Source organism: Manacus candei, unplaced genomic scaffold (genome assembly GCF_025592945.1).
Source record: "Manacus candei isolate 608988 ecotype Guabito, Panama unplaced genomic scaffold, ASM2559294v1 h1tg000014l, whole genome shotgun sequence".
In the NCBI taxonomy this organism is placed as follows: domain Eukaryota; kingdom Metazoa; phylum Chordata; class Aves; order Passeriformes; family Pipridae; genus Manacus; species Manacus candei.
In genome coordinates, this window is record NW_026138062.1 from 69538618 (window position 1) to 69562215 (window position 23598).

At 37.3% G+C, this 23598-nt stretch overlaps 1 protein-coding gene across 3 annotated transcripts in view; it reads left to right on the plus strand.

Annotated features, from left to right (window-relative positions):
* The first annotated feature begins 5053 nt into the window (after positions 1-5053).
* Positions 5054-23598, plus strand: part of TMPRSS15 (transmembrane serine protease 15) — a 53989-nt gene continuing 35444 nt past the window's right edge. Inside the window, exons 1-9 of one of the 3 annotated variants that reach the window (XM_051779595.1) lie at positions 5054-5276; positions 7382-7512; positions 7805-7872; positions 8713-8757; positions 10964-11115; positions 12849-12890; positions 15199-15240; positions 15602-15643; positions 17553-17672. In XM_051779595.1, coding sequence (XP_051635555.1) covers positions 5132-5276; positions 7382-7512; positions 7805-7872; positions 8713-8757; positions 10964-11115; positions 12849-12890; positions 15199-15240; positions 15602-15643; positions 17553-17672 — 787 coding nt within the window. In that variant the 5' untranslated portion in view covers positions 5054-5131. The remainder of the gene's footprint in view (positions 5277-7381; positions 7513-7804; positions 7873-8712; positions 8758-10963; positions 11116-12848; positions 12891-15198; positions 15241-15601; positions 15644-17552; positions 17673-23598) is intronic. The other 2 variants (XM_051779596.1, XM_051779597.1) reach the window with 2 other exon arrangements.

Genomic DNA, 23598 nt, shown 5'->3' on the forward strand with positions numbered 1-23598 from the left:
AAATAGGGTGTGTATAAAGACTATGTAATCCTTTGCTGCCATGACTACACCTTGTTGGGTCAAATATGCATGAGAATATGTTTGAAGAGAGGATAGAACCTTAGTGATGTATATTACATCATTCATAGTTCAAACAACATTAAATAGTGGATTATACAAGGAATCATATATTTTTAACTACTAAAAATTGTCACAACATATTTAGTAAATGAGAGCCACATTTTAATTTCATATAAACTTTGACAACTGGATGATCACTACCACATATCTTTTTCACCCTCTTTTATTTTTCTTTTGTTTTTATTTTTTTAAGGTGACATTACTGCCTCCAGCTCTGGGGTCCCCAGCACAGGAAGGACATGGACCTGTTGGACTGAATTCAGAGGAGGCCACCAAGTTGATTAGAGGGATGGAGAACCTCTCCTGTAAGAAAAGGCTGAGATAATTGGGATTGTTCAGCCTAGAAAAGAGAAGGCTTCAAGGTGACCTAATTGTGGCCTTCCAGTACCTGAAGGGAGCTGACAGGAAAGATGGAGAGAGACTTTTTGCAGGGGTCTGGACTGACAGGACAAGGGGAATGGCTTCAAACTGAAAGAGAGTAGCTTTAGGTCAGATTTTAGGAGGAAATTCTTTCCTGTGAGGGTGGTGAGGAACAGGTTTCCCAGAGAAGTTGTGGGTGCCCCATCCCTGCAAATGTTCAAGGCCAGGTTGGATGGAGCTCTGAGCAACCTGTGGTAGTAGAAGGTGTCCCTGCCCACAGCAGGGGTGTTGGAACTGGATGATCTTTAAGACACCTTCCAACTCAGGCTATTCTGTGATTTTGTGTTTCATTGATCACCGAGAAGTTGTGTTTCTGTATGATCTTTTAAAACCTCTCCTTTTGACATAGTATTAAAAATAAGCTTAGTCTGTTTCTGCATTTTCACTGCAGATCCTTTGCTTTGGTTTTCTGCCTCCCTCTCTGGAAGCAAAATGTCCAAAGCACTTAGACATCTCAAAACAGCTGCCATAAGAAAGCTGATTTTCATTTCATTTTGATAGAGGAGGGCAAGTCGGGGGGGGGTAACCAAAGCATTTTCCCACAGATAGATAGCTATTAATAGAATGTCAGGCTTAAAATGTGTTTGTGATAGACTGGGTATTAGAGGAATTATCTGAACACAACATTCCCTCCTTCCTGTGTCAGCAATCTTTTCACCCTGTGCTGGAGACTGATTGAACAAGAAAATAAAAGCAGCCCAATAAGGCTATAAAACCTGTGGAGCTGCAGATGTGGAAAAAATATAAATTACCTGAATTGTGAATCTGTTAGATTTCTACCGTGGCAATGGCCTATTTCTTTAAAAACTACTTAACTTGATGTTTCACTAGTATGACTATAGTGACAATTTTTTTTTAAAACAATTATCAATATTAAGTAAGTTGTGATATTTCTCTGGTGTTTAATAAATTGAGTATTTGCCTTTGTACCATTCAAAGTATTTTAAAATCATCTTATATTGTTTTATCATATAGTTTACAAATGGTGTCATAAAACTAGAGTTTAGGAAATATGTGACTGATTTCATTAGTTTCCTGTCTGCAATTTGTTTTCCAATAGAACTGAATAATCTGTTTTGTTATTATGAATTTTATGTTATTTCCTACAGTGATTAATTCCTTCACTACAGGCTGTTCATGACCTGTCAATACTCACAACTTGCAGTAGATGGAAATAATTTGGTAGTAAGTGGTTAATGCTCCCTCTGCTCCTGAATGGATCATACTGTTTCATCAGTTTAGACATGTAGCAAGCCAACCAAATCCAACTTACAAGAGTCCTATTAGTTCGTAGAGGAAATTAAAGTGAAAAATAAACTTTTATGATAAAGATAAAAAAAAAATATAAAACTAAACCTGTAGGAGAATTTACAAGAAGACAAGTAATTAAAGGAGGAATAAAAGTAGAAACAAGTGAAGTCCGTGGCTAGAGAGAAGTCTGCAGTTACGGGGTGTACTTGTCATTAAGAGGCATAGAAATGGCCTGGCAGAAACCTCGTAATGTTCAACCAAGTTCAAGAAGTGCAAAGTCCAGAATCTGGGATGGAATAACCCCATACAGCAGTACTGGCTGGGGCTGACGTGCTGATTGGAGTGTCTAATTGCTGCCTTCAGATACCTTGCAGAGAAGACAGAGATGGACTCTTCTCAGAATTGCAAAGTGAAAGCCCAAGAGGCAATGAACACAAATTACACCAATTGATATTTCAGTGAGATACCAGGGGTAGGGAGCAGGTGGGAATCACTGTACAGGTAGTCAGTGCTGGCACAGGTAGTTTTTCCGCAGTGTTTTTGTGGTCTTTCACCTCGAAGGTATTTAGATCTTGCCTGGACATGGTCCTGAACAGCCTGATCTAATTTGGCTTGAGCAGGAGGTTGGGCCAGATGACCATCATAGGTCCCTTCCAGCATAAACTGCCTTGCTTCTGTGACTCCTGACTGATGGTAAGTTGGGATTGGCACACTGCTGAAGTCTGTTGCCCTCATTTTGAAGGTTTACAAATGAAATGTGAAATCATGAGTTCCTGCACTCTTTTACAACCATATCACACTAGTGCGGGTTACAAAAAAATTAATGAAAGATCTCAGTTTTACTTACTATCAGCTCAGTGTCCAGGGCTTGCCTGTTAATTATTGCTACCATGACCTTATCGCCAGCTAGAATTGTTTAGCAAATGAGTTCATTTGCAGGAGTCACAGCTAATCACAACTCCAGCCTGAGAGTATCCATGTCCTCAGCCAGACTGTAATCAATGTGTGTGAACTGTAAATGGCCACAGATTTACTTCTCCACTTAATCATTTCACCATTAGGGCATAAATTCAGAATTTAAAATGTAGTGTCATCTTTGGGTAATAGTTTTTATGTTTTACTGGTGATATACCATGCCAATGATACAAACAGTTAAATTATGCAAAATATGACAGAGGAGTCCAAAGTCCATCTGCGCAAAACTCTTCAGATTTATGATAAAAAAGGTCTGATTAGGAATAAAACAGGAATAAACTGGTATTATTTCATGCAGCACAGACAAATGCAGTGAGTTAATGTTGACTGGCTGCCATATGCCCACCCAGCCACTTTTGCAACAGTGCAGGAGAGGAGAGAAAGTATCCTGGATCAAGATGAAGATGGGGAGGTCGCTCACTGATTACCATCACAGGTAAAACACACTTAGCTTGGGGAAAAGTAATTGAATTTATTGCCACCCCCAAGTGTTGCAGGGGGATGGGGACTGGGGGTTGTGGTCAGTCCATAATAGCTTCTCTGTCACTCCCTCCTTTTCACATTCTTCCCCTGCTCCAGCTTGGGTACTGTTATTGCATAACTCTGACATGTACAACTGAGCTATTTAGAGGCATCCTGAACCTGTGTGATAGATTCAATATTCAGAAAAGTATAGAAAATTAAACCCCTTGTAATGAAGATTATTAAAGTTATTGCTGAAAACTCAGAGACACTACTGTGCCACAGTTCAGCAGCCTTCAGCACACAAATTTAATCCACTCATAAGTATACAAATATATCTACACACACACATTTATATTATATATATGTGTGTGTGTCGTACACAATATATACAAAAGCTATTTTTACCCTGTGTGTGTGTGTGTGTCATACACAATATATACAAAAGCAGTTCTTACCCTATGTCACCTGATGACTCAAAGATCTCATCCATTTGCAGGATACAGACTGGGGATACAGAACTCTTGCTCTGAAAGGGCAATATGATTTAGCTGCCCTGAATTTGGTTTTAAAAACTTTGAGTTTAAGTAAGTCATCTTTTATTTTTAGTAATGGGAAATATTACCATATTTCTTTCATTGTGTTACGATAATAAACTAAATTAAGATCCTACTGTCAGGTCAAGATCTTGATTGTGGTTTAGAATGCTTTAAATCCGATCAGTTGTGTTGCAGATCCTTTCAAATACCCCGGTTCTCTAAGACTAGGAAGAGAACTGCTATGTCATCTCAGATGACATAATTTCAAGACTTTCTAATTTCTTCCCAATTTATATTATCTCCATTTCTGTCAATTTACAGATAGGTAGAGCTTCTTTCCTCCAAAGATTGACTTAGACAAGTTTCCCTCTTCATTGACAGGCAGGAATATGGTTGGTTTGCTCAAATTCTCAAGTACGAAAAGGAGAGCTGAAGAAATTTGCATCTTAAGTCTGGACTTAAGACCTTTGATCTGGAGTCAACATCAGTAGCTCGCATAGCACAAAACATAAAATCAGGATGACTTTATTTTTCTGGAGCTCAAAAGTTTTGATAGATTAAATTTATAACCAAATGTTTTGGACTGGTTGGTACACTGCCTGTTTAATTTTATATTGCTTTATTAAAGATGCAGCACTGGCCATCCACAATGCTCTAACTTTATCGAGGACTTGCATCCCATGGCACATTTATGCCTGGTAAGAAAAATACAAAGCAAGCATGCATTTCATAATGTCTTCTCTGGTTAGCTCTCCAGCTAAGTGGTCAAAGAACCATGCCTTACACAGATTAAATTTGTGCTGCTGAATTACTATTCAGTGCTGAACATGTTGCTGAACTATGGCACATTACTAAACAACTCATTTCCCAGCATTTCCTATATAAATAAAATTACTTTTAAAGGAACTTTTTAACCAGAATAAGGAAAGATACGGCTTTCACTGTTGTCCTCATAATTGCACTTGTGAAGAATTAAGAAAAACAACCTGCATAAGCAGTAAATCTGACAGCAATATTTTATATTGTGTCTTAAAAATATCAAATGACAAGAAATAGTGCAAATCCAGTGACCAACCTTACACTTCTATGGTTTTGCCTGTTCTTTATCTGAGACATAATCTTCAATGCTTTCTTTCTGAAGGGATTTTTTTTTTCCTTCCCATGTACTTGTCTTGTGCACGAATATAACTGCTTGGGAGTGCTGTAAAAACGTATGTCAACAAAGTTTTATGGTGTAATTAATTTATGACTGTGTCCTATAAATATCTGTTCATATTGTGGATCTGTTCAGTGTGGATCACTACTCTCCTTTTCAGGCTGCGTCTTTTGTCAGTCCTTAATTCACGCAAGCTTTCAAGAGAGAAATGAAGCAGAAAAAATCATCTGATAAGAAATATGTTCCTGTTAGTAACTATGAGATTTGGTTTGCTTCTCTGATTGCAGTTTTTTTGTGTGTTTCTGTTGGACTGCTTGTACTTTCTTGGTTATCAGTCCAGGAGTTGGAACAGGGTGAGTAGCCAACCTTTAGCTAATTACCTTCAGGAGTTCTTCAGTAGATGTTCAAACTGTGAAGCCAGTGGTGTTTCCATTGTAATTGTATTTCTTATTTCTTGTTATGCTTTTAATGCTGGTGAGGGAGAAGTGGTGTTTTATGGGGTTTATGTGTGTTTTCCTCCTCTCCTCCCCTGAAAATTGATGTCAACAAAATAGGGGAAAAAAAACAAGCACTTGAATCATGTTCTGAAGTCATAGAAAATAATTTTCATGGTTCAGGCTTTGGGAGAGGTCCCTGAAATGCAATCCAAGCTATAAAACTTTGATAATTCAACCATCTTTACGAACTAGAGGAGATAATATAGAAAACTGTAAATATTTAGGTTTTTTCTCCATGTATGAAGTTTTAATCAGAAGACATTGATAATCCACTGAAGTCCTTAAGTGTTCCCTATCTCTTGGAATTGTGTCATTTTTATTTTTAAAAAATATATATATTTTAAAGTAATGTATTGGTGTCAGAGAGATCCTGCATTAGACAGTCAGCTGTCAGCCTTATGTATAATTAACATAAAGTCATTTTTAATCTTCAGCTAATTCTCAAAATGTGATAGAATAAAGTTACCGATACTCAAAGTAAACTAAATTAAAATGTTGATGTAGGAGGATTTTCAAATGGAACTGAAATTTTGTTTAAGAGATCTTGTAGATATATATTAACTGTGCCCTGGTAAGGCCACGCTTGTAGTACTGTGTCCAGTTCAGGGCTCCACAGTACAGGAGAGATAGGGAGCTCCTGGAGAGAGTATCACAGTGACCTTTGTAGATGAAAAAATATACTGAAGCCCATGAGGACTAAATTTTTAAGTGTGTTAAAAAAACCCCAAAACATCTCTTTTGCAGAATATCATGTTCATTTCTCTAGTTGCTATTGTTTTTCTTTACAGATTTTAAAAGTTGTTCCCTCTACTGACTTTCTTACCCTCTCACCAGAATGCTATCAAATTCCAGTAGTAAAAAATGGTGTATTGTTGCATCTAGAGACAGGTTTTAAATTAATGGCTTTGGTTTTAGAAGATGAATAGACCAGAATTTGTTCACTTACAAATAATTATAAAACACTTTTTAAAAAAATATATCTGACATATATAACAAAAAGGGCCTTTACTATTTAGAAACATTTGCTAAACAGATTCGCAATTGTTGTAAGGATAAATGGCTTTCAAGGAAGCTCAAAGTAGTCTGCTGTTGTTAGTTGATATTAAATTGGTGTCATTGAGCTGTGTTTCCAACAAAAGCTGTTAATTGTAGTATTTATTGCTTATCTCCTTGTGTCTTAAAACTTGTTTGGGGTGTTAATGCCTTCAAGCAACCTAAAAATACCATTGGAATTGTAACTGGTAAGCAAAAGGCATTTCCTATCAGTCAACCACATTAATACACATTTCTGAAAATTTCCAGTGTTTCACACAGGGAGGAAATATTTTTAATGTATAATAAATTGTTTTATGGATACCTCATATGCTGTAACATATTAAAATCTAGATCAAATTTGCAGTAAGGACCAGTTATATAGTTTCCTTATAAATCCTCCCAGAATTTCCTGTATGTGCTGGTAAGAAAGTTTGGATCAAAAATGGTTTAGCTGGTCTGACACTGGTGTTTCCAGTACTGTCATCAAAAACACATATAAAAAGTGTACAGTGCTAATACTGAAAGTGTGAGGCAGTAATTCATAATATTTTTTAATTCAGAACACATCAAAACCTCATAATTCACTATTATTCTCCCCACATATCTTTACTGCTTTTGTTAGACATAACTGGGCATACCAGTCCCTTTCATCCATTCACAGTGTTGCTGGAGAACAGCATTTGAAACAGAATTTAAAGTAATGAGAACCAAAGACAAATAGTATTTCCAAAAATAAGTTTACAGTTTTAACTATTGTAAACATTGAAAAATGTTCTTACTTTTTTGAAACCAGTACTAGGAAAAACATCTCTGATTCCAAAGTAAAATGAAAATCTAGAAGTCATGTGTAGAATGAAATCTAATGCAATTTTTTCAATTTTTTTCCATATAATTCAAAATACTGAATTTTATTTTTCATTATCTAGCTGAAGCAGATGCAAATAGTCATGGCTACATGGGAATATTTAAAATAATCTCTGGAACATCATTCATTCCTGCTTTGCAAAACAGTTCATCAGCTGATTTCAAAGTCCTTGCCTTTGATGTTGAACAATTGGTAAGAACCTATCAGTTTCAATTTAATTCAAGAGTATCTGTAAGTACATTAATTCCCTAACATGAGCTGCTGTTGATGGCTTTTTCTTCTCTCCTAGAAGAGTTATTTAAGGTCCTAAGCCTGGTCAGAACTCAATATATTCCTTATCTGTGAAAATCAGTGAATCATCAGAAAAAATCTTTGCTTCTCTAGTATAGAAAAAAATTATTTAGTACTAAAATCGTAAATATAGTATTTGACTGGGTGTATTTTTAAATGCTGTATTGGTTCAAGATTTCTTCTTTTCCTATAGGTACAAAAGGTCTTTCAAGAAAGTGATCTGAAGAACACATTTGAGAGATGTGAAATTTCCCAGTTCAAGTAGGTACAACTTAATTAAACTTTGAAAATAAATTACTAAAGTCCTTGCTTAGCTGTTTCTCTCAGGAGAAACTTATCAATACCTTGCTTTTCAAGACATCCTTGGAAACATTCTGTATTGTTCTTTCCATATCTTCCAGCTTCCAAGCGCTACTCTGGTGAGTTTGACAGCAATGTGCTTAGTTAGGCAAACTTCCTTCTCAGGCTCCTGTGTGTCTGTGCCTTGACCAAACCAGTAAGGCTGAGCCCTAAGATAACTCAAAAAATTCTATATCTTAAAGAACTGCTAAATTATTTTTTCCCAAGCTGATGTGTTTGCAGGGTTCCTGGTCCTTGCCATCCAAAAGAAATTTCAGGTTAGAGATCTTCTGGCATAAGATGAGATGTATGGAAATAGATTCAGATGTATGGACACAGATTCATATGTCCCTATGGACATGGATCCACGTATCTCATATTCCTTAGGTTGTTAGCAAGTGAGACTGTCATTTGGCACCAGGCAAAGCTGCACGCTGTGTGTCCTAAAGATTCCATAAAATACGTACAGGAAGACCTGCTTCATTTAATAAAGCTTGTTTGATCTCATTTTCAATCTCCTATTATGTTGATTGTCCTACTGAAGGCCAACTGACAAAAAAGTCCCTCATTACAGTGAGTTCTGCAATGTTAATTCCATCTACACTATTCTTAATAAGGTCCTGATTCAGCAAAACACATGTAATACTGTCTTCCATTATTAAACAATTTCAGAACGTGCTTTCATCCTATCCACATTATAAAATCAAGGGGAAACATGCTTTTGTATTTTGGGTTTTTTATTGTTGGGTTTTTTTTCTGCAGGAAGTCTGAAGATGGCCTGAAAAGATTCGAGAAGTCAGAGACTGGGTAATTGCATATGACAAAGTTTACTTAAAATATGGGCAGGAGACAAAGATGCTATTGATTTAGACAGTTCTTCTGTGGACAGCGAATAGATGAAAAAAAAAACATCTTTACAGATTGCATGAGGATCTCTAAAAAGAATGAAGCTTCAAGACACATATTTCCTTCAAAAACATCCTTTAGGATTAGAAGTGAAAAAAAAAAGGCAATAGTCCCTGGAACTGTTGATTTAGAAAGAGAAATGGAAAAGTCACAGTCAAGTAGATAAGAAACTATCTGGAAGGGAAAGGATATCATTTTGTGCTGAGCTTGCTTGTGGAATGCTTCTTTAACTGGGGGGCAGATCTCATGTTATTACTCCTAACTCAAGTTTTAGAGAAAGGTCTGATGACACACTGATTAAGGACAAAAGATTAAGACACAAGCAGAACTGAAAGATCTTGAGAAAGGAATGATATCATTAGCTGTCTCATAGGTAAGACCACAAAGTCAAAGTGCAGATTACATGACAACAGGTGATGCAGTTCTGTGATAACAGGTGTGCTTGTGGTATCAGTGTTTGCTGTTAATATATAAAGTTGATAAATGTGTAGAGAAGATAGTTTATTTGAATGACCATACTTAAATAAGAAAAAAGTGGTTTAGGATATTAACCAACCGTGAATACCTGTAATTAATAGGAATTACATTTTAATTAGAACAATCTTTTGATTGGAATAGTGAGGATATACTCCTAATTAGGTGGAGTATGATCACTTCATGGAGAATTTTATAGCTTTAAAGGAATGGAGTATGCAGTAGGAGGCCACTTCCAGGTTTTTGTCCATGTGAAGGTAGATCCAGTCAGCACAATTTAGTTTCTGCACATAGAAAGGGGCTATTCTCATCAAAATTTGGGCATCAGAGATGAAGACATCTCTGAGCTGGTTGCTCAAGATTGTCTTTGTAAGTGATGGGTTTTTAGTTTTCTCACCTGATCAATTTAGATGCCTTTTTTAGGAGGAGACCAGTTATGCTAAAGAACAGCTTTTTTCTTTCCATCGATGGAAATCTAAGTGTCTGTGTGTTAAATAGTTGTATTTGGCAATAACAATTCCACTCCTGTATCTTGACAGAAAAATTACAGAAGTCACAGAAAATTTGATGTTAGTGAAAGTTGGATCTGGCTTTTAATACATCAGTAAGGATCTGCCTTCATTTCTGCTTTGAATAGTACTTTGTCTCAGAAATTATTTTCTTTTCATTTAAAAAGTGTTTACCCCTTTAGGCAATCTGCTTGTTATTTCACCCTTGAAGCTCAGCTGAGTCACAAGGATAGCAATAAAAGCTTTTGTTTGCTCAGCATGGCCTAGAGGTTATCAGAAATATGCAAGAAGGGGAGTTTTTCCACATGTTACAAACTACAAACTACGCTCAGCAAAATGGCAGGATTAATCACTCCTTACAAAGAGCACTACTGAGTCACTTGCAAATGGGTAGTATAAGTGCTTAAGAATAAAAAGTTTGCACCTAAGTTTAAGTAAAAGGAGAAAAACTTTGGCAAGTATCATACTTTGGCATTACCTTACTCTAGCTACAGATATAAAACTTCATGATGGTGTCCAGAATGGATGGGAGGCAGCAAACAGAAAACACTCTGGATAAAATTCAGGCCCTCTAGAAGTTAAATTCAGTATAACCATGATTTCAAAATATCTCTCTTTTGAGCCATTACTGTTTCCTTGTGAGAATCTAGGCAATTGCACAGGAGATCTTTAGAAAGGCAGAACCCACAGATGGTCTTTGCTTTATAGAAGGGATCACTTTTGTGACATGAATATATTATACAATTTTCATAACACTTCAAGGTCACCATCAATATTTTAGGGCTGAAACTAGAAAGCTTGTTGAATGACAATAAACCTACTTCTTTAGTTTTCTTCAAATTCAGGTCTGGTGCAGCAATTGATTTAACCTTTTTTTTTAGTTTTTTTTCCCCAGTGAAAATATGTGCAGATAAAGAAAGAACAAAGTTTCTCCAAAATTCAAACCTACCAGATAATTAAGAGGTGTTTCTTTGTGTGTCATCTTTGCAAGTCAACACTTAAAGACAATCTGACTTTACAAATGGAACCAATGTTAGAATTAAATATTGTCTAGATGATATCATGTAGCAGATTTATTTCATTAGCTAGAATAACTAATGAACCTCTTTATTTTGTATTGCTAGTGTTGTTGTGATCTTCAAACTTTATTTTACCCAGATGGTAACAGCTGAGAAAGTAAAAAATGAGCTGGTTTTGGGTGTCAACACAAGTAACCCTAATCCTACCCAGACTTTGAAAATTGATGTGAACAGCATTCAAGTCACAGGTAACATCAGTAAGTTGTTTTTTTAACTCCAAAAATCCTTGAGGACTACAAGTAACATGAATGAATACTTTGGCTCCCAAACAGCAGAAGGATTGTTACTTTTGCTCTTGGGTACCCTCCTTCCCTGTTACAGATCTTTCAGGAACAGCTCAGAGAATCATTTTCAGCCTTGTCTACTAGAAGTATGTGTCAGTACCGTGTACATTTACTAAGGCAGGAGTAGAGGGCAAAGCAGTGATTTCCCAGTGAAAACCACTCCATTTCATTTCTTTTATGCAGCATAATATTTGCAATTTTTTTAGCTCTCAAATTAAAGCAATTAAGCTCCGACTATGTTGTTTCATAAATAAATGCAGTTATAGTTTTGTTTTGTGAAAGAATAAGGAAAGGGCTCAGACTCAGAGAGGGTGAAGACCCATTTATTGAAAAGATGTCAGTAAGAACAACAAACTAATACTGAACATGACTTCTGGAAAAGTGCACCCAGGGAACTTGCTTCATATTCCTGTAAAGCTTAGGTAAAGTGCAGGTGAGGAAAAAAAAAGGAATAGGACTTAAAAGACTAGGTAGTTTTAAATTCTGCACATATACAAGTATAGTTATTTTATGTAAGTACTAGAAAATTTATCAAAGCCTAAGTGGAAGCCCATTAAGATCAATGGGAACCTTCATTTTTACCTCAATAAAGTTTCAAAACAGACTTTTACTGAGGATGAGGATAAAAAACAATTTGAATTCTTTGAAGTGGAAGTTGATTAGCTGACATTTTAAGACCTGTTGGAGTTACTATTAAGTAGCAACTGAGTGTTTTAAGAGTTTGAATCTGGTGTACCATGTCTCTATTCTAAAAGATGTATTTTTTGCTAAGTACTTCAGCTATTCAAAGACTAAATTCAGAGTCTTGGAATCTTTAATTTTCTTTACTATTGCACCACATATAAGAAGTTATTCTAAATAACTGCACAAAACTGTGGAAAGTGATTGCTCATTATACTTCAAAAATGTCACCAAAGAAAATAATGAAGAGCTTTTTAAAAGATTCTATATCCATTGATGAACTTTGAAGTAGTCAAACTTTTACTGCTGTGGATCATTAAAATGCCTCTTTTCACATGTGATGTCATCTGCCCATTCCATCAGGAGTGCTTCAATAAAATAATTGTAACTAATTAATAATCATAATCATATATGGCAGTTTTGCATCATGTATCTCAATACGTTCTGCAAGAGAAATATTATTCCTATTTCAGAGAGGGAGAGAACTACAACACAGGTGTGGCTTGCTTTAAATAAGTTTTCACAGTGATTAAAAGCAACTTTCTCTCTTATAAATTATCCCAGGTTAATTTTAACTCATTTATCTATTCTAAATGCTGTTCTATAAGACACAGGTGCTCTGAAAATCTCTATAGAATATAAAGTCTCAAGACAAAGATTTCCCAGATGAAGACATTCTATATGCAATACAATGAATAGGGATTGAGGATTCAAAGGAATTGCAGTGGCCATGAAACCTCATAACCTCAACTCACTTTCGGGACATTTCCTCCGTAGGAAGGTTATGGAGTTTGAGCAAAGACTGGGAAAAGGTTGAGACAGGCAAAAGGAGGAAAGCAGGACACTGCTAGTGATTCAGTGAGAAATAGTCATGATGATTTTTTTTTTTACCTTTATTTCTGTCATATAAAACTAGAAACCCTGCTATAATAGAAGTTTAAAATGAGCTTGTTTTCTTCCAATAGCTGATGAAAATCTTACCACAGTGACGCCTTTACCTTCATCAGGTCAGTATCTTTCATAAAACAGGAACTATTTTTTGTTGCCAATACAACATGAAGGAACATAAGACTTGCTGTTCAGCCAGTATTACTTAATAAAGCTTCCTTGGACGTTGGGCTTGACTGCCAGGGTCCATCCAGTGCTAATTAGCTGCCTTCACTGCTTCTGACAATTTGAGAAAGCAGTGACTGATCTGAAGTCTGTACAGAAGCTCTAAGAGCTTAATTAGTGGATCAAATCAAAAGCTGAGTCTCCCTCAGCCAGCTGTGTTACAAGTTGAAGTTTTCTCAGATTTAGGCAGATAGGCGACACTGTCATGCTGTGGTTACTGATTTACTGAGCCATGTTGATTGACAGACTTTCACTATCACTGGACATCTTATGATGATAAGGTGTGAAGCAGACAAAACTCCTTAGTCTCACAAATTCAGTGAGCACAAACCCGCTAAAAGTCAGCCAGACAGCTGAATAATACAGGAAGTGCTTTGTAGCACTGAGGGCAGGTAGAGGTGTCACATACAAACTGCACACAAATTATCACATAGAAATTCTCCACGGCAGGGTACCAGACCAGGAGCTTCATGCAGTGTATATGAGCTAAAGAAATGCATCTATGAATATAGGAGACAAGTATTAATTGATAGTCTAATTACAGTCATAGCAATGAAACAATTATTAGTCTAATTACAGGCCTACTAACGTATAGTCCAAAGAGTACAATTACTACAGCTTATTCCCAAAGATACAGTTAAAACTGCTAACATATGATTTTTTCCTATCTGTCCCTTCCTCTGGTACACTATCTCAATGCTTACCTCTGTCCTAAGTTCAACATCCTCATGAAGAAATTAGGAGACGGGGGAAGGTGCCAGAGGAAGGGGGAAGGGAGCTGGGAGTTGTCAGCACATCAGGCTGGAATGGCAGTAATATTCCTGGTGTGAATTTCTTCCCTCTTTTTCTTGTGTCTGCTTGAGGTTGTATTGTTAATATTGTCTGCTCCCTTGTTCTTTCTGTTTTAGTCCAAACGCCATAATGTACTCAGGTTTTATCATATGTGGTACATTTACATCTGCTGGATGTTTGGATTATGTCTCTGTTGACCCTAAAACCATCCTTATCCATCTCACATGCTACTTTAGTGACATTTTGTAGCAACAGATCATTTGTAATTTGTGCTTATACCACTGAAGCCTCTATCACTGTCCAGTGTTTTCTTTTATGGTGTCTGCTGTCAACTTGTGAATGCATTTTTGGAAATGTTTGTAACAACTGCAATTTTTTTTTCAACACTCTTCAAGTCAAAGATTCCTGATAATTGTTTTATTAGAACTTCTTGCTCAGGCATGCATCCATGTTTTAGGTCTTTGAACATTTAATTCCTTTCAAAATAGTTATCCTATAGTAAATGTATAGGCAGATATATATGTGCATAACACTTTGGAAACTACTGTGTAGGTATGAATTAAGCTTCCTTCTCTGAACATACCTGTGTGAGAACAGTCCATTCCAGCTGCACCCTCCCTGCTCTCCTCTCTCTCTGCCATTTGTGTCCTCAAATTTGCTGACACAGAATACTCCATAATCTGCTTAACACAGAATGGCCCATCTTAGCTCAATAGAGTTTGCTAAATTAGCATGTTTTGATAGAAAATTGGTGGGGAATCCTCACACAAGTTTGTATACTAATAGGTCTGGGAGAGCAGGAATATCTGACAAAATTAAATCTGTGATGGCCAACACTCAACAACTTCTCCCCACAAAACTGATGGATGATGATCTATAGAGAAGGCCTTACTACATCTCTCACTTTATTCCTCCTGGCCTTTCATTTTATAAACTGAGGTACAGGGTCCATTAACTGTGGTGACATGGGGATTGTTTTCAGCTGAAGGCATTGACATCCTACTCTCATATTTGAGTCTTAATTTAGAAAGTAAAAATAGTAAACAGGATAGCTCGTGCAAATTCAAAGAGAAGAAAATAAGACCATTTGGGAGATGGACATACCAAGCGTATCCTAATGATTATTATTTACAGCACTGTTTGAAGTTCTGTTGGAGCAATCACAAACATGCATTCCATTTTTCCAGACTATTTTGCAGTTTACTATCACTAATACAAATCTCCTTAGTACCTAGGCTTTTGTTTGTGTGTGAATATGTGCACACAGAAGCACGTGTGTATGCCTATATGTAAGTAGACAGATAGATTTCAGGTTCGCAATTGATTTGTTGATCAATGCTATTTGTAAGGAAATGCACATACACATTTTAACTAATGTTAAAGTTGCCATGACTTGTTTTGTTTCAACAGATCCCACGAGTCCAATTACAAGTTCCTTGACACCAACTTCAGGTAAGAACTTTTACATACCAGGGAAAGGCAAGAAAGCATTGCTCTTATTTTAATGGGGGAGAAAAAAAAGTCTTTTGAAGTTATTGAAAAACACGTGACTAGAGATAAAAGAATGAGATTTAAAATACACTTTTAAATCTCATAAACATAATTTTTTTCTTATGTTTATTGTGACACTTGACCTTGAGGACCAAGCCACTCAATCAGGCGTTACTATATCATCACCCCAGATGAGGTTTGGGGATATAGCAAATAATGCAGACATAAATTCAGATTAACTGCTGCTTAGTTCTGCCCAAGAAACTGCAGAGGTGTTTCCAGAGAGCAAGTAGAGTTCTAACCTGAGGTTGTGTTTGTCCAGGTTCAGCACAACTCACCACAAGCAAGTCCTCAACAACTGTTGGTGAGTAACTGTGTACAGCCTCTTGTCACACCGTTCAACCTTCACATCCCATTCCTCCAAATGCAGGATGTGCAGGTTTACCTTTGATTAAGGAGGGCTCTTTAAAAGGAGGGGACTTCTAAGGTTCTGCATTCTGTTAAAAAATACCACATATTTTGTGTATGTTGATGTATATGTTGACACTCATACTGGCTGCACTTTTTTCTCTTTCCTATTATTTCTTTGCCTTTTTGATGGGGAGAAAAAAAACCAAACCACAAAACCTTAGCAAACTCTCACATGACCACCAATGGACAGAAAGCCAAAGACATTTGAATCTTTGGAAAGGTCCTCTAGCCTCACTGTATGGTGAAATGTATATGACATCTATAAGCAGTCTTATGTGTTTACTGCCCTTATTTAGTTAAGTATGATAACTACATTGCAATAAATTGTAATTCCATTAAAAAAGAAGTCAGAATGTTTTAGTAGGAAATGCTGATTTCTTTCAATCCAGGAGGTGGCACTGCTGTTTAGTTTTCTGAGTTGAATAAACCCAGAATTGATCATGACATATGTAAACAACGTTTCCTTGAGTGTTAGGCTTGTGCAAAACATATTTCTACGTTATTGGTTGGATTTTTTTGTTCTGGGTCTAGAATGCACAGTTTTGTCTCTGCTCATCTGTGAAAATTCATTCGTTGGCACTGTGTCACTTCCAACACCTGACTGAAGTTTGTTTGGTTTGTTTTAATTATCAAATGGATGCAAAATGGCAATATTTTTGGCTTTATAGCATTTGCATTGCTAACACTGAGAGTGTCTTTGTAAAACATTCAGTGTTTTGAAGTGCTACAATACATCCAAACCAATTTCATTCTCTGTCATTTACACTGACATACGAGACAATATCATACAGGCATTTACTTAATCTGATTACAGAACTAACAGTTTTATGAGAAAAATAAATCCAGCAATAATGGTTAGAGGCTGCTAAAGCAATTTTACAAATCACTATTTTTCCTTCTTGCGTAAGAAATTTTGACTTTTTCCTGTAAGCATTTACTGAACTAAAGAAAGAGACAGTGTGAGTAGTTCTAGATAAATAGTTTACATATAATTTATTAAAATTTTAATAATTCTGAAATTAGTACTTATTCAAAGGTTATTTTAGCTGCATTCCTGTTCACGTTAGGACCTACTTGAATTCGACAGATGTTTAAGACCAAACTATTTAAAGACTAAAAAAGCATGTTTGAGGTAGATGAACATTTATGTTCTAGGAAAACACTATTAGTGAAATCCACAATTTTAAGGATCTGCCTATATTTTGTTGTTGGGTGAGGGTTTTTTTCAGAAATTTGCTCTTATAAATTCAATTTGCAAATCTGAAAAGAATAGGATTTCTGATAATTCTGGTATTTCAAAATCTAGTCTTAAAGGCTCTTGTTTTTAAGACATGATGGTTAAAAAGCAAGAGCCTTTAGCATGATGAAGTGAAACATTGTGATATGTTGAAGAAATTAGATTCTATTTAACTAAATCCAGAGATTTTTCACTGTTATTTAAACCAAAATACAGTTTTCTCACATTATTAAAACATAAGAAATTGGAAAATTTAATTTATCATATTGCATAAAATAGTTTGTGTAGAAGAAGGAGATGGGAATTAATGGAAATTTTCTTCCAACCTTACTTCAAGCTTAGTTTCAAAAAATATTTCACTTTCAAGAACTTCCTCCATTCTCTGCCAAATTTATCTCTTTAGTATGTGACATTTTATTTCAGTCTTCTAAAAATGCAGTTTTGTGAAACACAATAGAGTGGTTGATTAGATTTGTGGTAAAGCAACCAGAGGTAAGTCAATTTTCCTTTGTAGCAAAACTGCATTACTGCTGTGCTGTTATTGCTCTCATCTTCGTTATTCCAGCTGTGTGTTTGCCATATGCTGAACCCTGTGATGACAATGTAACCTGCATTGACCAAGATTTCTTTTGTGATGGAGTCTTGAACTGCCCGGATGGTTCAGACGAATCTGAAAAAAGATGTGGTAAGAATGTAAACCCCTGCAAATCAGTCTCTTTAAACATACTTAAAATTGTCATTAGTTTGCAAATATTTCATGGGCAATAAACTGCACGGTGAAGTCCAAATCAATTTTACTAAAAGTAGTAATGAGTTATTGCTGTAATCTTTATCTTGTAAATGGAGAAAATTTTCTTTAAAATCCTTATTAATAAAGAATATGTGTAATAAATAATGAAATATTACAATCTGGTTATATAAACATAAAATCATAGAATTTGTTGTTTACTACATAAATATTAATAGCATAAATAAACACTATGTAAAATATAAAATAATATAGAAATTTTATATGAAGTTGTGCACCAGTAAAATCAAATAATGTTCTTTCCAAGTAAATTAAAGTTATGACCCTGCACAGATATAAATTCACATTACCTCATGTCAGAAACCACCTGATGGCATCTCGGAGTCAGAAGAAAAGTTTATCCTTTGATTCCAGGATTGAGAACATCACTATAGAAAATGCTACGAACAGCTTTTCCAGGGTTACTGTGTACCTTCAGATGCATTGATCTGTGCATGCAGACTCCAGATGGGGCAGGGGGTGTGAGGTGGGCAGTGGCAGCGTTTTGCAGCCAGGCCAGGTGAGTGTGGATGGAGTCCTGGCAGGAGCCCAGACTTGTTTGTTGGCCTCCCACCTGCATCTTGCTACCCTGAGTGCTAGGGAATGGGAGTGTCTGCATGGGAGTGTCTGTATGACTCTGATGCAAATGTTTGAGTTGCTGGCACCATAGTGAAAAATGTGAAAATCTGAGTCACTGGTTTTAAGTGTCCCTAGTTGAGCAAGGGGTTGGACCAGATGGTACCATTAAACCTCCAACCTTCTGTGATTCTGTGAAACTCGTACAAACCTGAAACCCTATGGTTTTTAATGTCAAGAGATTATATCCTTCAGCATCAGTCATTTTGTTTGCCTTTATCTTTGAGTGCTGTGTCCAGTTCTGGGCCCCTCACTACAAGAAGGAATTTAAAGTGCTGGAGTGTTTCCAGAGAAGAGCAAATGAGCTGGGGAAGGGTCTTGAGCACAAGTCATGTGAAGAGAGACTGAGAGAGCTGAGGGTGTTTAGCCTGGAGAAAAGGAGGCTCAACGGGGACCTTATTGCTCCCTACAACTGCCTGAAAGGAGGTTGTAGCCAGGTGGGGGTTGGTCTCTTCTCTGAGGCAACCAGTGGCAGGATGTGAGGAAATGGCCTCAGGTTGCACCAGGGGAGGTTTAGGTTGAATATTAGGAGGAATTTCTTTGCATAAAGGGTTAAACATTGGAATGGACTGCCCAGGGAGGTGGTGGAGTCACTGTCTCTGGAGGTGTTTAGGGAATGACTGGAAGTGGCACTCAGTGCTCTGGTCTAGTTGACAAGGTGGGGATCAGTCAAAGATTGGACTTGATGACCTTGGAAGTCTCTTCTAAACTAAATGATTCTATGTTTCTATTCTACAATCCATCTGACTACCTACTTTCCCCGAGCACCCTTTTGTGCAGAGCAGACGCTGATCTGTGTAGACTGTAGGAAGGAGTCTGACTGTGTTTCCATTTGCCAAAGGACTGTGCAGCATTTTGGCGGGAACACGTGTGTTAATGCTGTCTGCACTGCTCTTCGCAGCCCCAGCTCTCAGTTAAAAGTCTGTCAAGTTTTCTTGCAAGGAGAACATTGCAAATGTTCTAGGAGAGTCTGGAACCATTAACTCCCTGAGAGTTTTGTTTGCTTGTTTGTTGTTTAAATATAGACTTTCGTGTTAGAAATCTGGAATGCTTCTTTCCACTCTGCTGTGGGAAGAGCCCTCTCAGCTTTCCTGAGAAAAACAGTGGGGGAAGTCTGCTCTGAGCTTTCAGAAACATGTAAAATACTGGGCTCTGAAACATACAAGCAAGTAAAAGACAAATTTACTTTGTAAAGAATCTGCAAGCTTGACTGTGAAGGCTGGTGACATGTTGACACCTTCTGTCAGAAGAATGATTGTTTGTTTGGTTTGTTTTGTTTTTTAAGAAAAAAACCCCGAAGCAAAACAAACACACACACAAAAAAACAGCCAAAAAGGTGAATTGCAGCCCTGCCCATCACCTGCGTTTTTCCTTAGTGCAGTCAGCTCAGAAGGGAGACTTAGCTGAACATTTTGGAGGAAATATACATCAAAATAGTCCAGTAGGATGTCCACTACAATCCAGCAAAATTAACAGATCCATCTAGTTGGATCATAACAAGGGTGAGCTCTAAGCAGGTCCCTCCACAGGTGAGGAAATCAGAAGATCCTAAAGCAGCCTCAGCTAGACCTTTGTTCCACTGCAAGCATTAAGGTAGCACAACCCCGAAGAGTTAGTCAGTCATTCATTTCTACCATCATACGTTTGTTTTGAGACATGTATTTTTTGGGGGGTCATTTTATTTTATTATTTTTATTTCAGGTATAGCTGAACAAAAATTGTTCAGATCCCTATAGTTATGAAGTAGTATTATCTCATAAAATGAACACTTTTCACTTACTGTTATAGAATGGCCCAGCTTGGAAGGGACCTTAAAGATCCTCTAGTTCCAACCCCTGTGCCATGGGCAGGGACACCTTCCACTAGACCAGGTTACTCAGAGCTCCATCCAACCTGGCCTTGAACACTTCCTGGTATGTGACTTCCACAACTTCTCTGAGAAACCTGTTCGAGAGCCTCACCACCCTCACAGTAAAGAATTTCTTCCGAATATCTAATCTAAAGCTACTCTCATTTTGAAGCCATTCCTCCTTGTCCTGTCACTCCAGGCCCTTGTAAATAGTCTCTCTTCATCTTTCTTGTAGAGACCCTTTAGGGAAGGGACACAATTAGGTTCCCCTGAAGGCTTCTCCTCTCCAGGCTGAACAATCCCAATTCTCTCAGTTTTTCTTCATAGGAGATGTGCTCCATCCCTCTAATCAACTCAGTGGCCTCCTCTAAACTTGTTACAACAGGTCAGTGTCCTTACTAGGTCTGAGTGTACAAGCTTCATTCACATTTTATTAAGATACTACAGTCAGACCTGTTATATAGGATAGAATTTAATTGATATTTGTACATTGGCAGATACAGACAAAAATAACCTCAAATACTTGCAATCAAAGCTGTGTAGTAATGACTCAGCTGTGCCCTGGAGGCTAAACAGTGGTTTAAGTTATGAATTGTGCTTGAGTTTTGCAGCTGATGCATGGACTCTTATGCACATGGCTTTTGGATCTGATTTACATATCTCCCTGAATATCTACCAAATATAAGTTGTGAATTCCCCACTCCTTTGTAACTGAGGATATTACTCTTTATTCATCATGTTAACAGTCACTAATGAATGCACAAAACTGAGCTGAAACTTTCAGGAATCTGAAACAATAGACAGAATGTCACAAGGAAACTCACTACGGTTACAGTCCACTTCAGGGAGCTGGATGGTTTTCCCTTGTTCATCTTCACTGATGCCTGGCATTTCCAAGCAATTCTTTCAGTTACCATTATTGTAGCAGTTTCAGCTCATAACCTTAAAGAAATACAATTCTGACTGGAGGACAAAATATTGCTCCGTGTCTCTCATGTTACATTTTCAGCCTTTTCCATCCAAAGTGTCGTAGCTTTTCTAAATTTGTATATTTAGGTTTCTTAGCAGACCTTGTGAAAACAGTGGAATGAGTATTGAGAAGTTAGATGCATGTTCGGGGCAACTGCCTCTTTGATTTTTTATTTTCTCACCCCTAGAGAAACTTAATATGGTCATATAAAAGCTAAAATTGTCTAGATTTTCAGAGGTGCCTCTGAGTTTCACCATGAGATTTACAGCCAATTCATAATTCGTGCTACAAGTGCTCTTGCACACAGAAGAGCTGCTGTCCTTTAAATAACTTGTTTTTTTCATCTTGATTGCTATTCCCCATAGTATTTCAGACTTTAGAATATATTAGTGGTTTAAAAATATAGGATAAAAAGTGAATTTTAGTAGTCTCTTCCTGCATTAGACAGAATTCAGTAAAATCTCAGCAGAGATTCAGGCAACTGAACAACCGTTTTTTGTTTGTTTTATTGATTAAAATTATCTTGAAAGGTTTCTTTCTGGCTCTGCAATGCAGTACAGTAACAAAAGGCATCACAAAAGTGCAGCTAGCAATTTCAGTGAAAGGGTCTCTAGAGAAATGTGAAGTCTGAACAGCATCTACTAATAATGACGGGCACTGCTGTAAAGCAGCTGTGGAGAATGTAGGTGTAAGGAAAGGGAGAATGGAGGCTCATCCCAGGAGGTGTTTCTGAAGCCTCTCTTTGCAGTTATTACATGTCTGTAATTTTGTGATTACCCACCTCAGAGCATCACTACAGGGCTGAGAAAGATCAATCATATGTAAGACAGAAAGTAATGAACTGCCTTTGGCAGAGAAAGGTCCTGTCAAAGTGAAATATGTGAGCTTGATCTGACCAGTTTGGGGAACTTCTCCCTGAAGTTCTAGGGTAACAGGACTAAGCCCTCTTAATGTACCCTGTACATTCAGCACCCTAAGTAAATAGAAATGGACAGCAAGATGCATGTTGGGGAAGTAATGGAAGTGATTCCTACAAAAGAGGAAGTGATTCCTACAAAAGATGACCCCTGTCTCATCGGGGGCTTTTCTGAGGGCTCCAGGAGGAGGCAGAAATATAATGACTCCTGTACCCCTGCCCACCTTTGACCACAGCTGCCTCCTCCCTGCAAGGAGAAAGCACTGGGAAGTTCTTCAGGGAAATAGGACTAGTCCTTGTTCTCTTCCTGCTCATTCCTGATACACTAAGCACTTTTACCAGGCTGTGAATGAGCAGCCTAAGGACCTTTTCCTGAATTGTTGTCTTATTTCAGTTTTCTCACTGTCTCCTGAAAGGTAAGAAGAAACAAGTAAAAGCAAACAATACGAAAAAATAAGACGATAAGAACAATAAGAATAATAGGGGACTGGGTCATCTCTCCTATGAGGAAAGGGTGGGGGAGCTGGGCCTGTTCAGCCTCAAGAAGAGACAATTGAAAGGAGACCTCAACAATGTCTGTCAGTGTCTGCAGGGAGGTGTCAGGAGATGGACCAGGCTCTGCTTGATGGTGCTGAGCAATGGGACAAGAGGCAAAAACTGATACCCAGGAAGTTCTACCTGGATATGAGGAAGAACTTCTTTCCTGTGCAGTGACCACACACTGGAACAGATCACCCAGAGAGAGTGTGGAGTGTCCCCTCCCTCACTGGAGATATTCTGGAACCATCTGGAAATAATCCTGTGCCATGTACTCTGGGATGACCCTGCTGGAACAGGGAGGTTGGACCAGACGACACCCTGTGGTCCCCTCCAACCTGACCCATTCTGTGATTCTAAGAGAAATTAATGAGCAAATATTTGTCATTGATTTTATTAGAACAGTGTCTATATCTCTTCTTATTACTGCCAGTGATATGAAATTCTTTTTAGATCAGAATATTTCTTGCTTGTTAATAGTACCTTTTTTTTTTTCTCTTTGTTAATAACTAGCTGGGCACTTTCCTTCTTCTTACACTGATTTTATTATTCACCTTGGGAAGGACAGGAAACACATGTGTTAAAGTGAACAGAAAAAGTATTTGCATACCAATTCCCAACTCTAATGCTGTAGCCTATTATGATAAAAAAGTCATATAGCAACCCTCAATCATGAACCTTTTCCCTCTGTGTATTTAAAATCTCATGTGTTCTGTTTTCCTCTCAAAGATTGAAAAGTGAATACGATTCTATTCCAGCTCATGCATTAGATTTGTTGGCGAAGTTCATTCTGCACAATCTTTATTAACAAGTGTATGCCTAAGCCTGACTGAAACAAAGCTTAATTTTCATGTTGTGTTTGCTACAGTGGTAGTCAGAAATAATTTTACATTTATAAAACGAACAGACCAGGAGC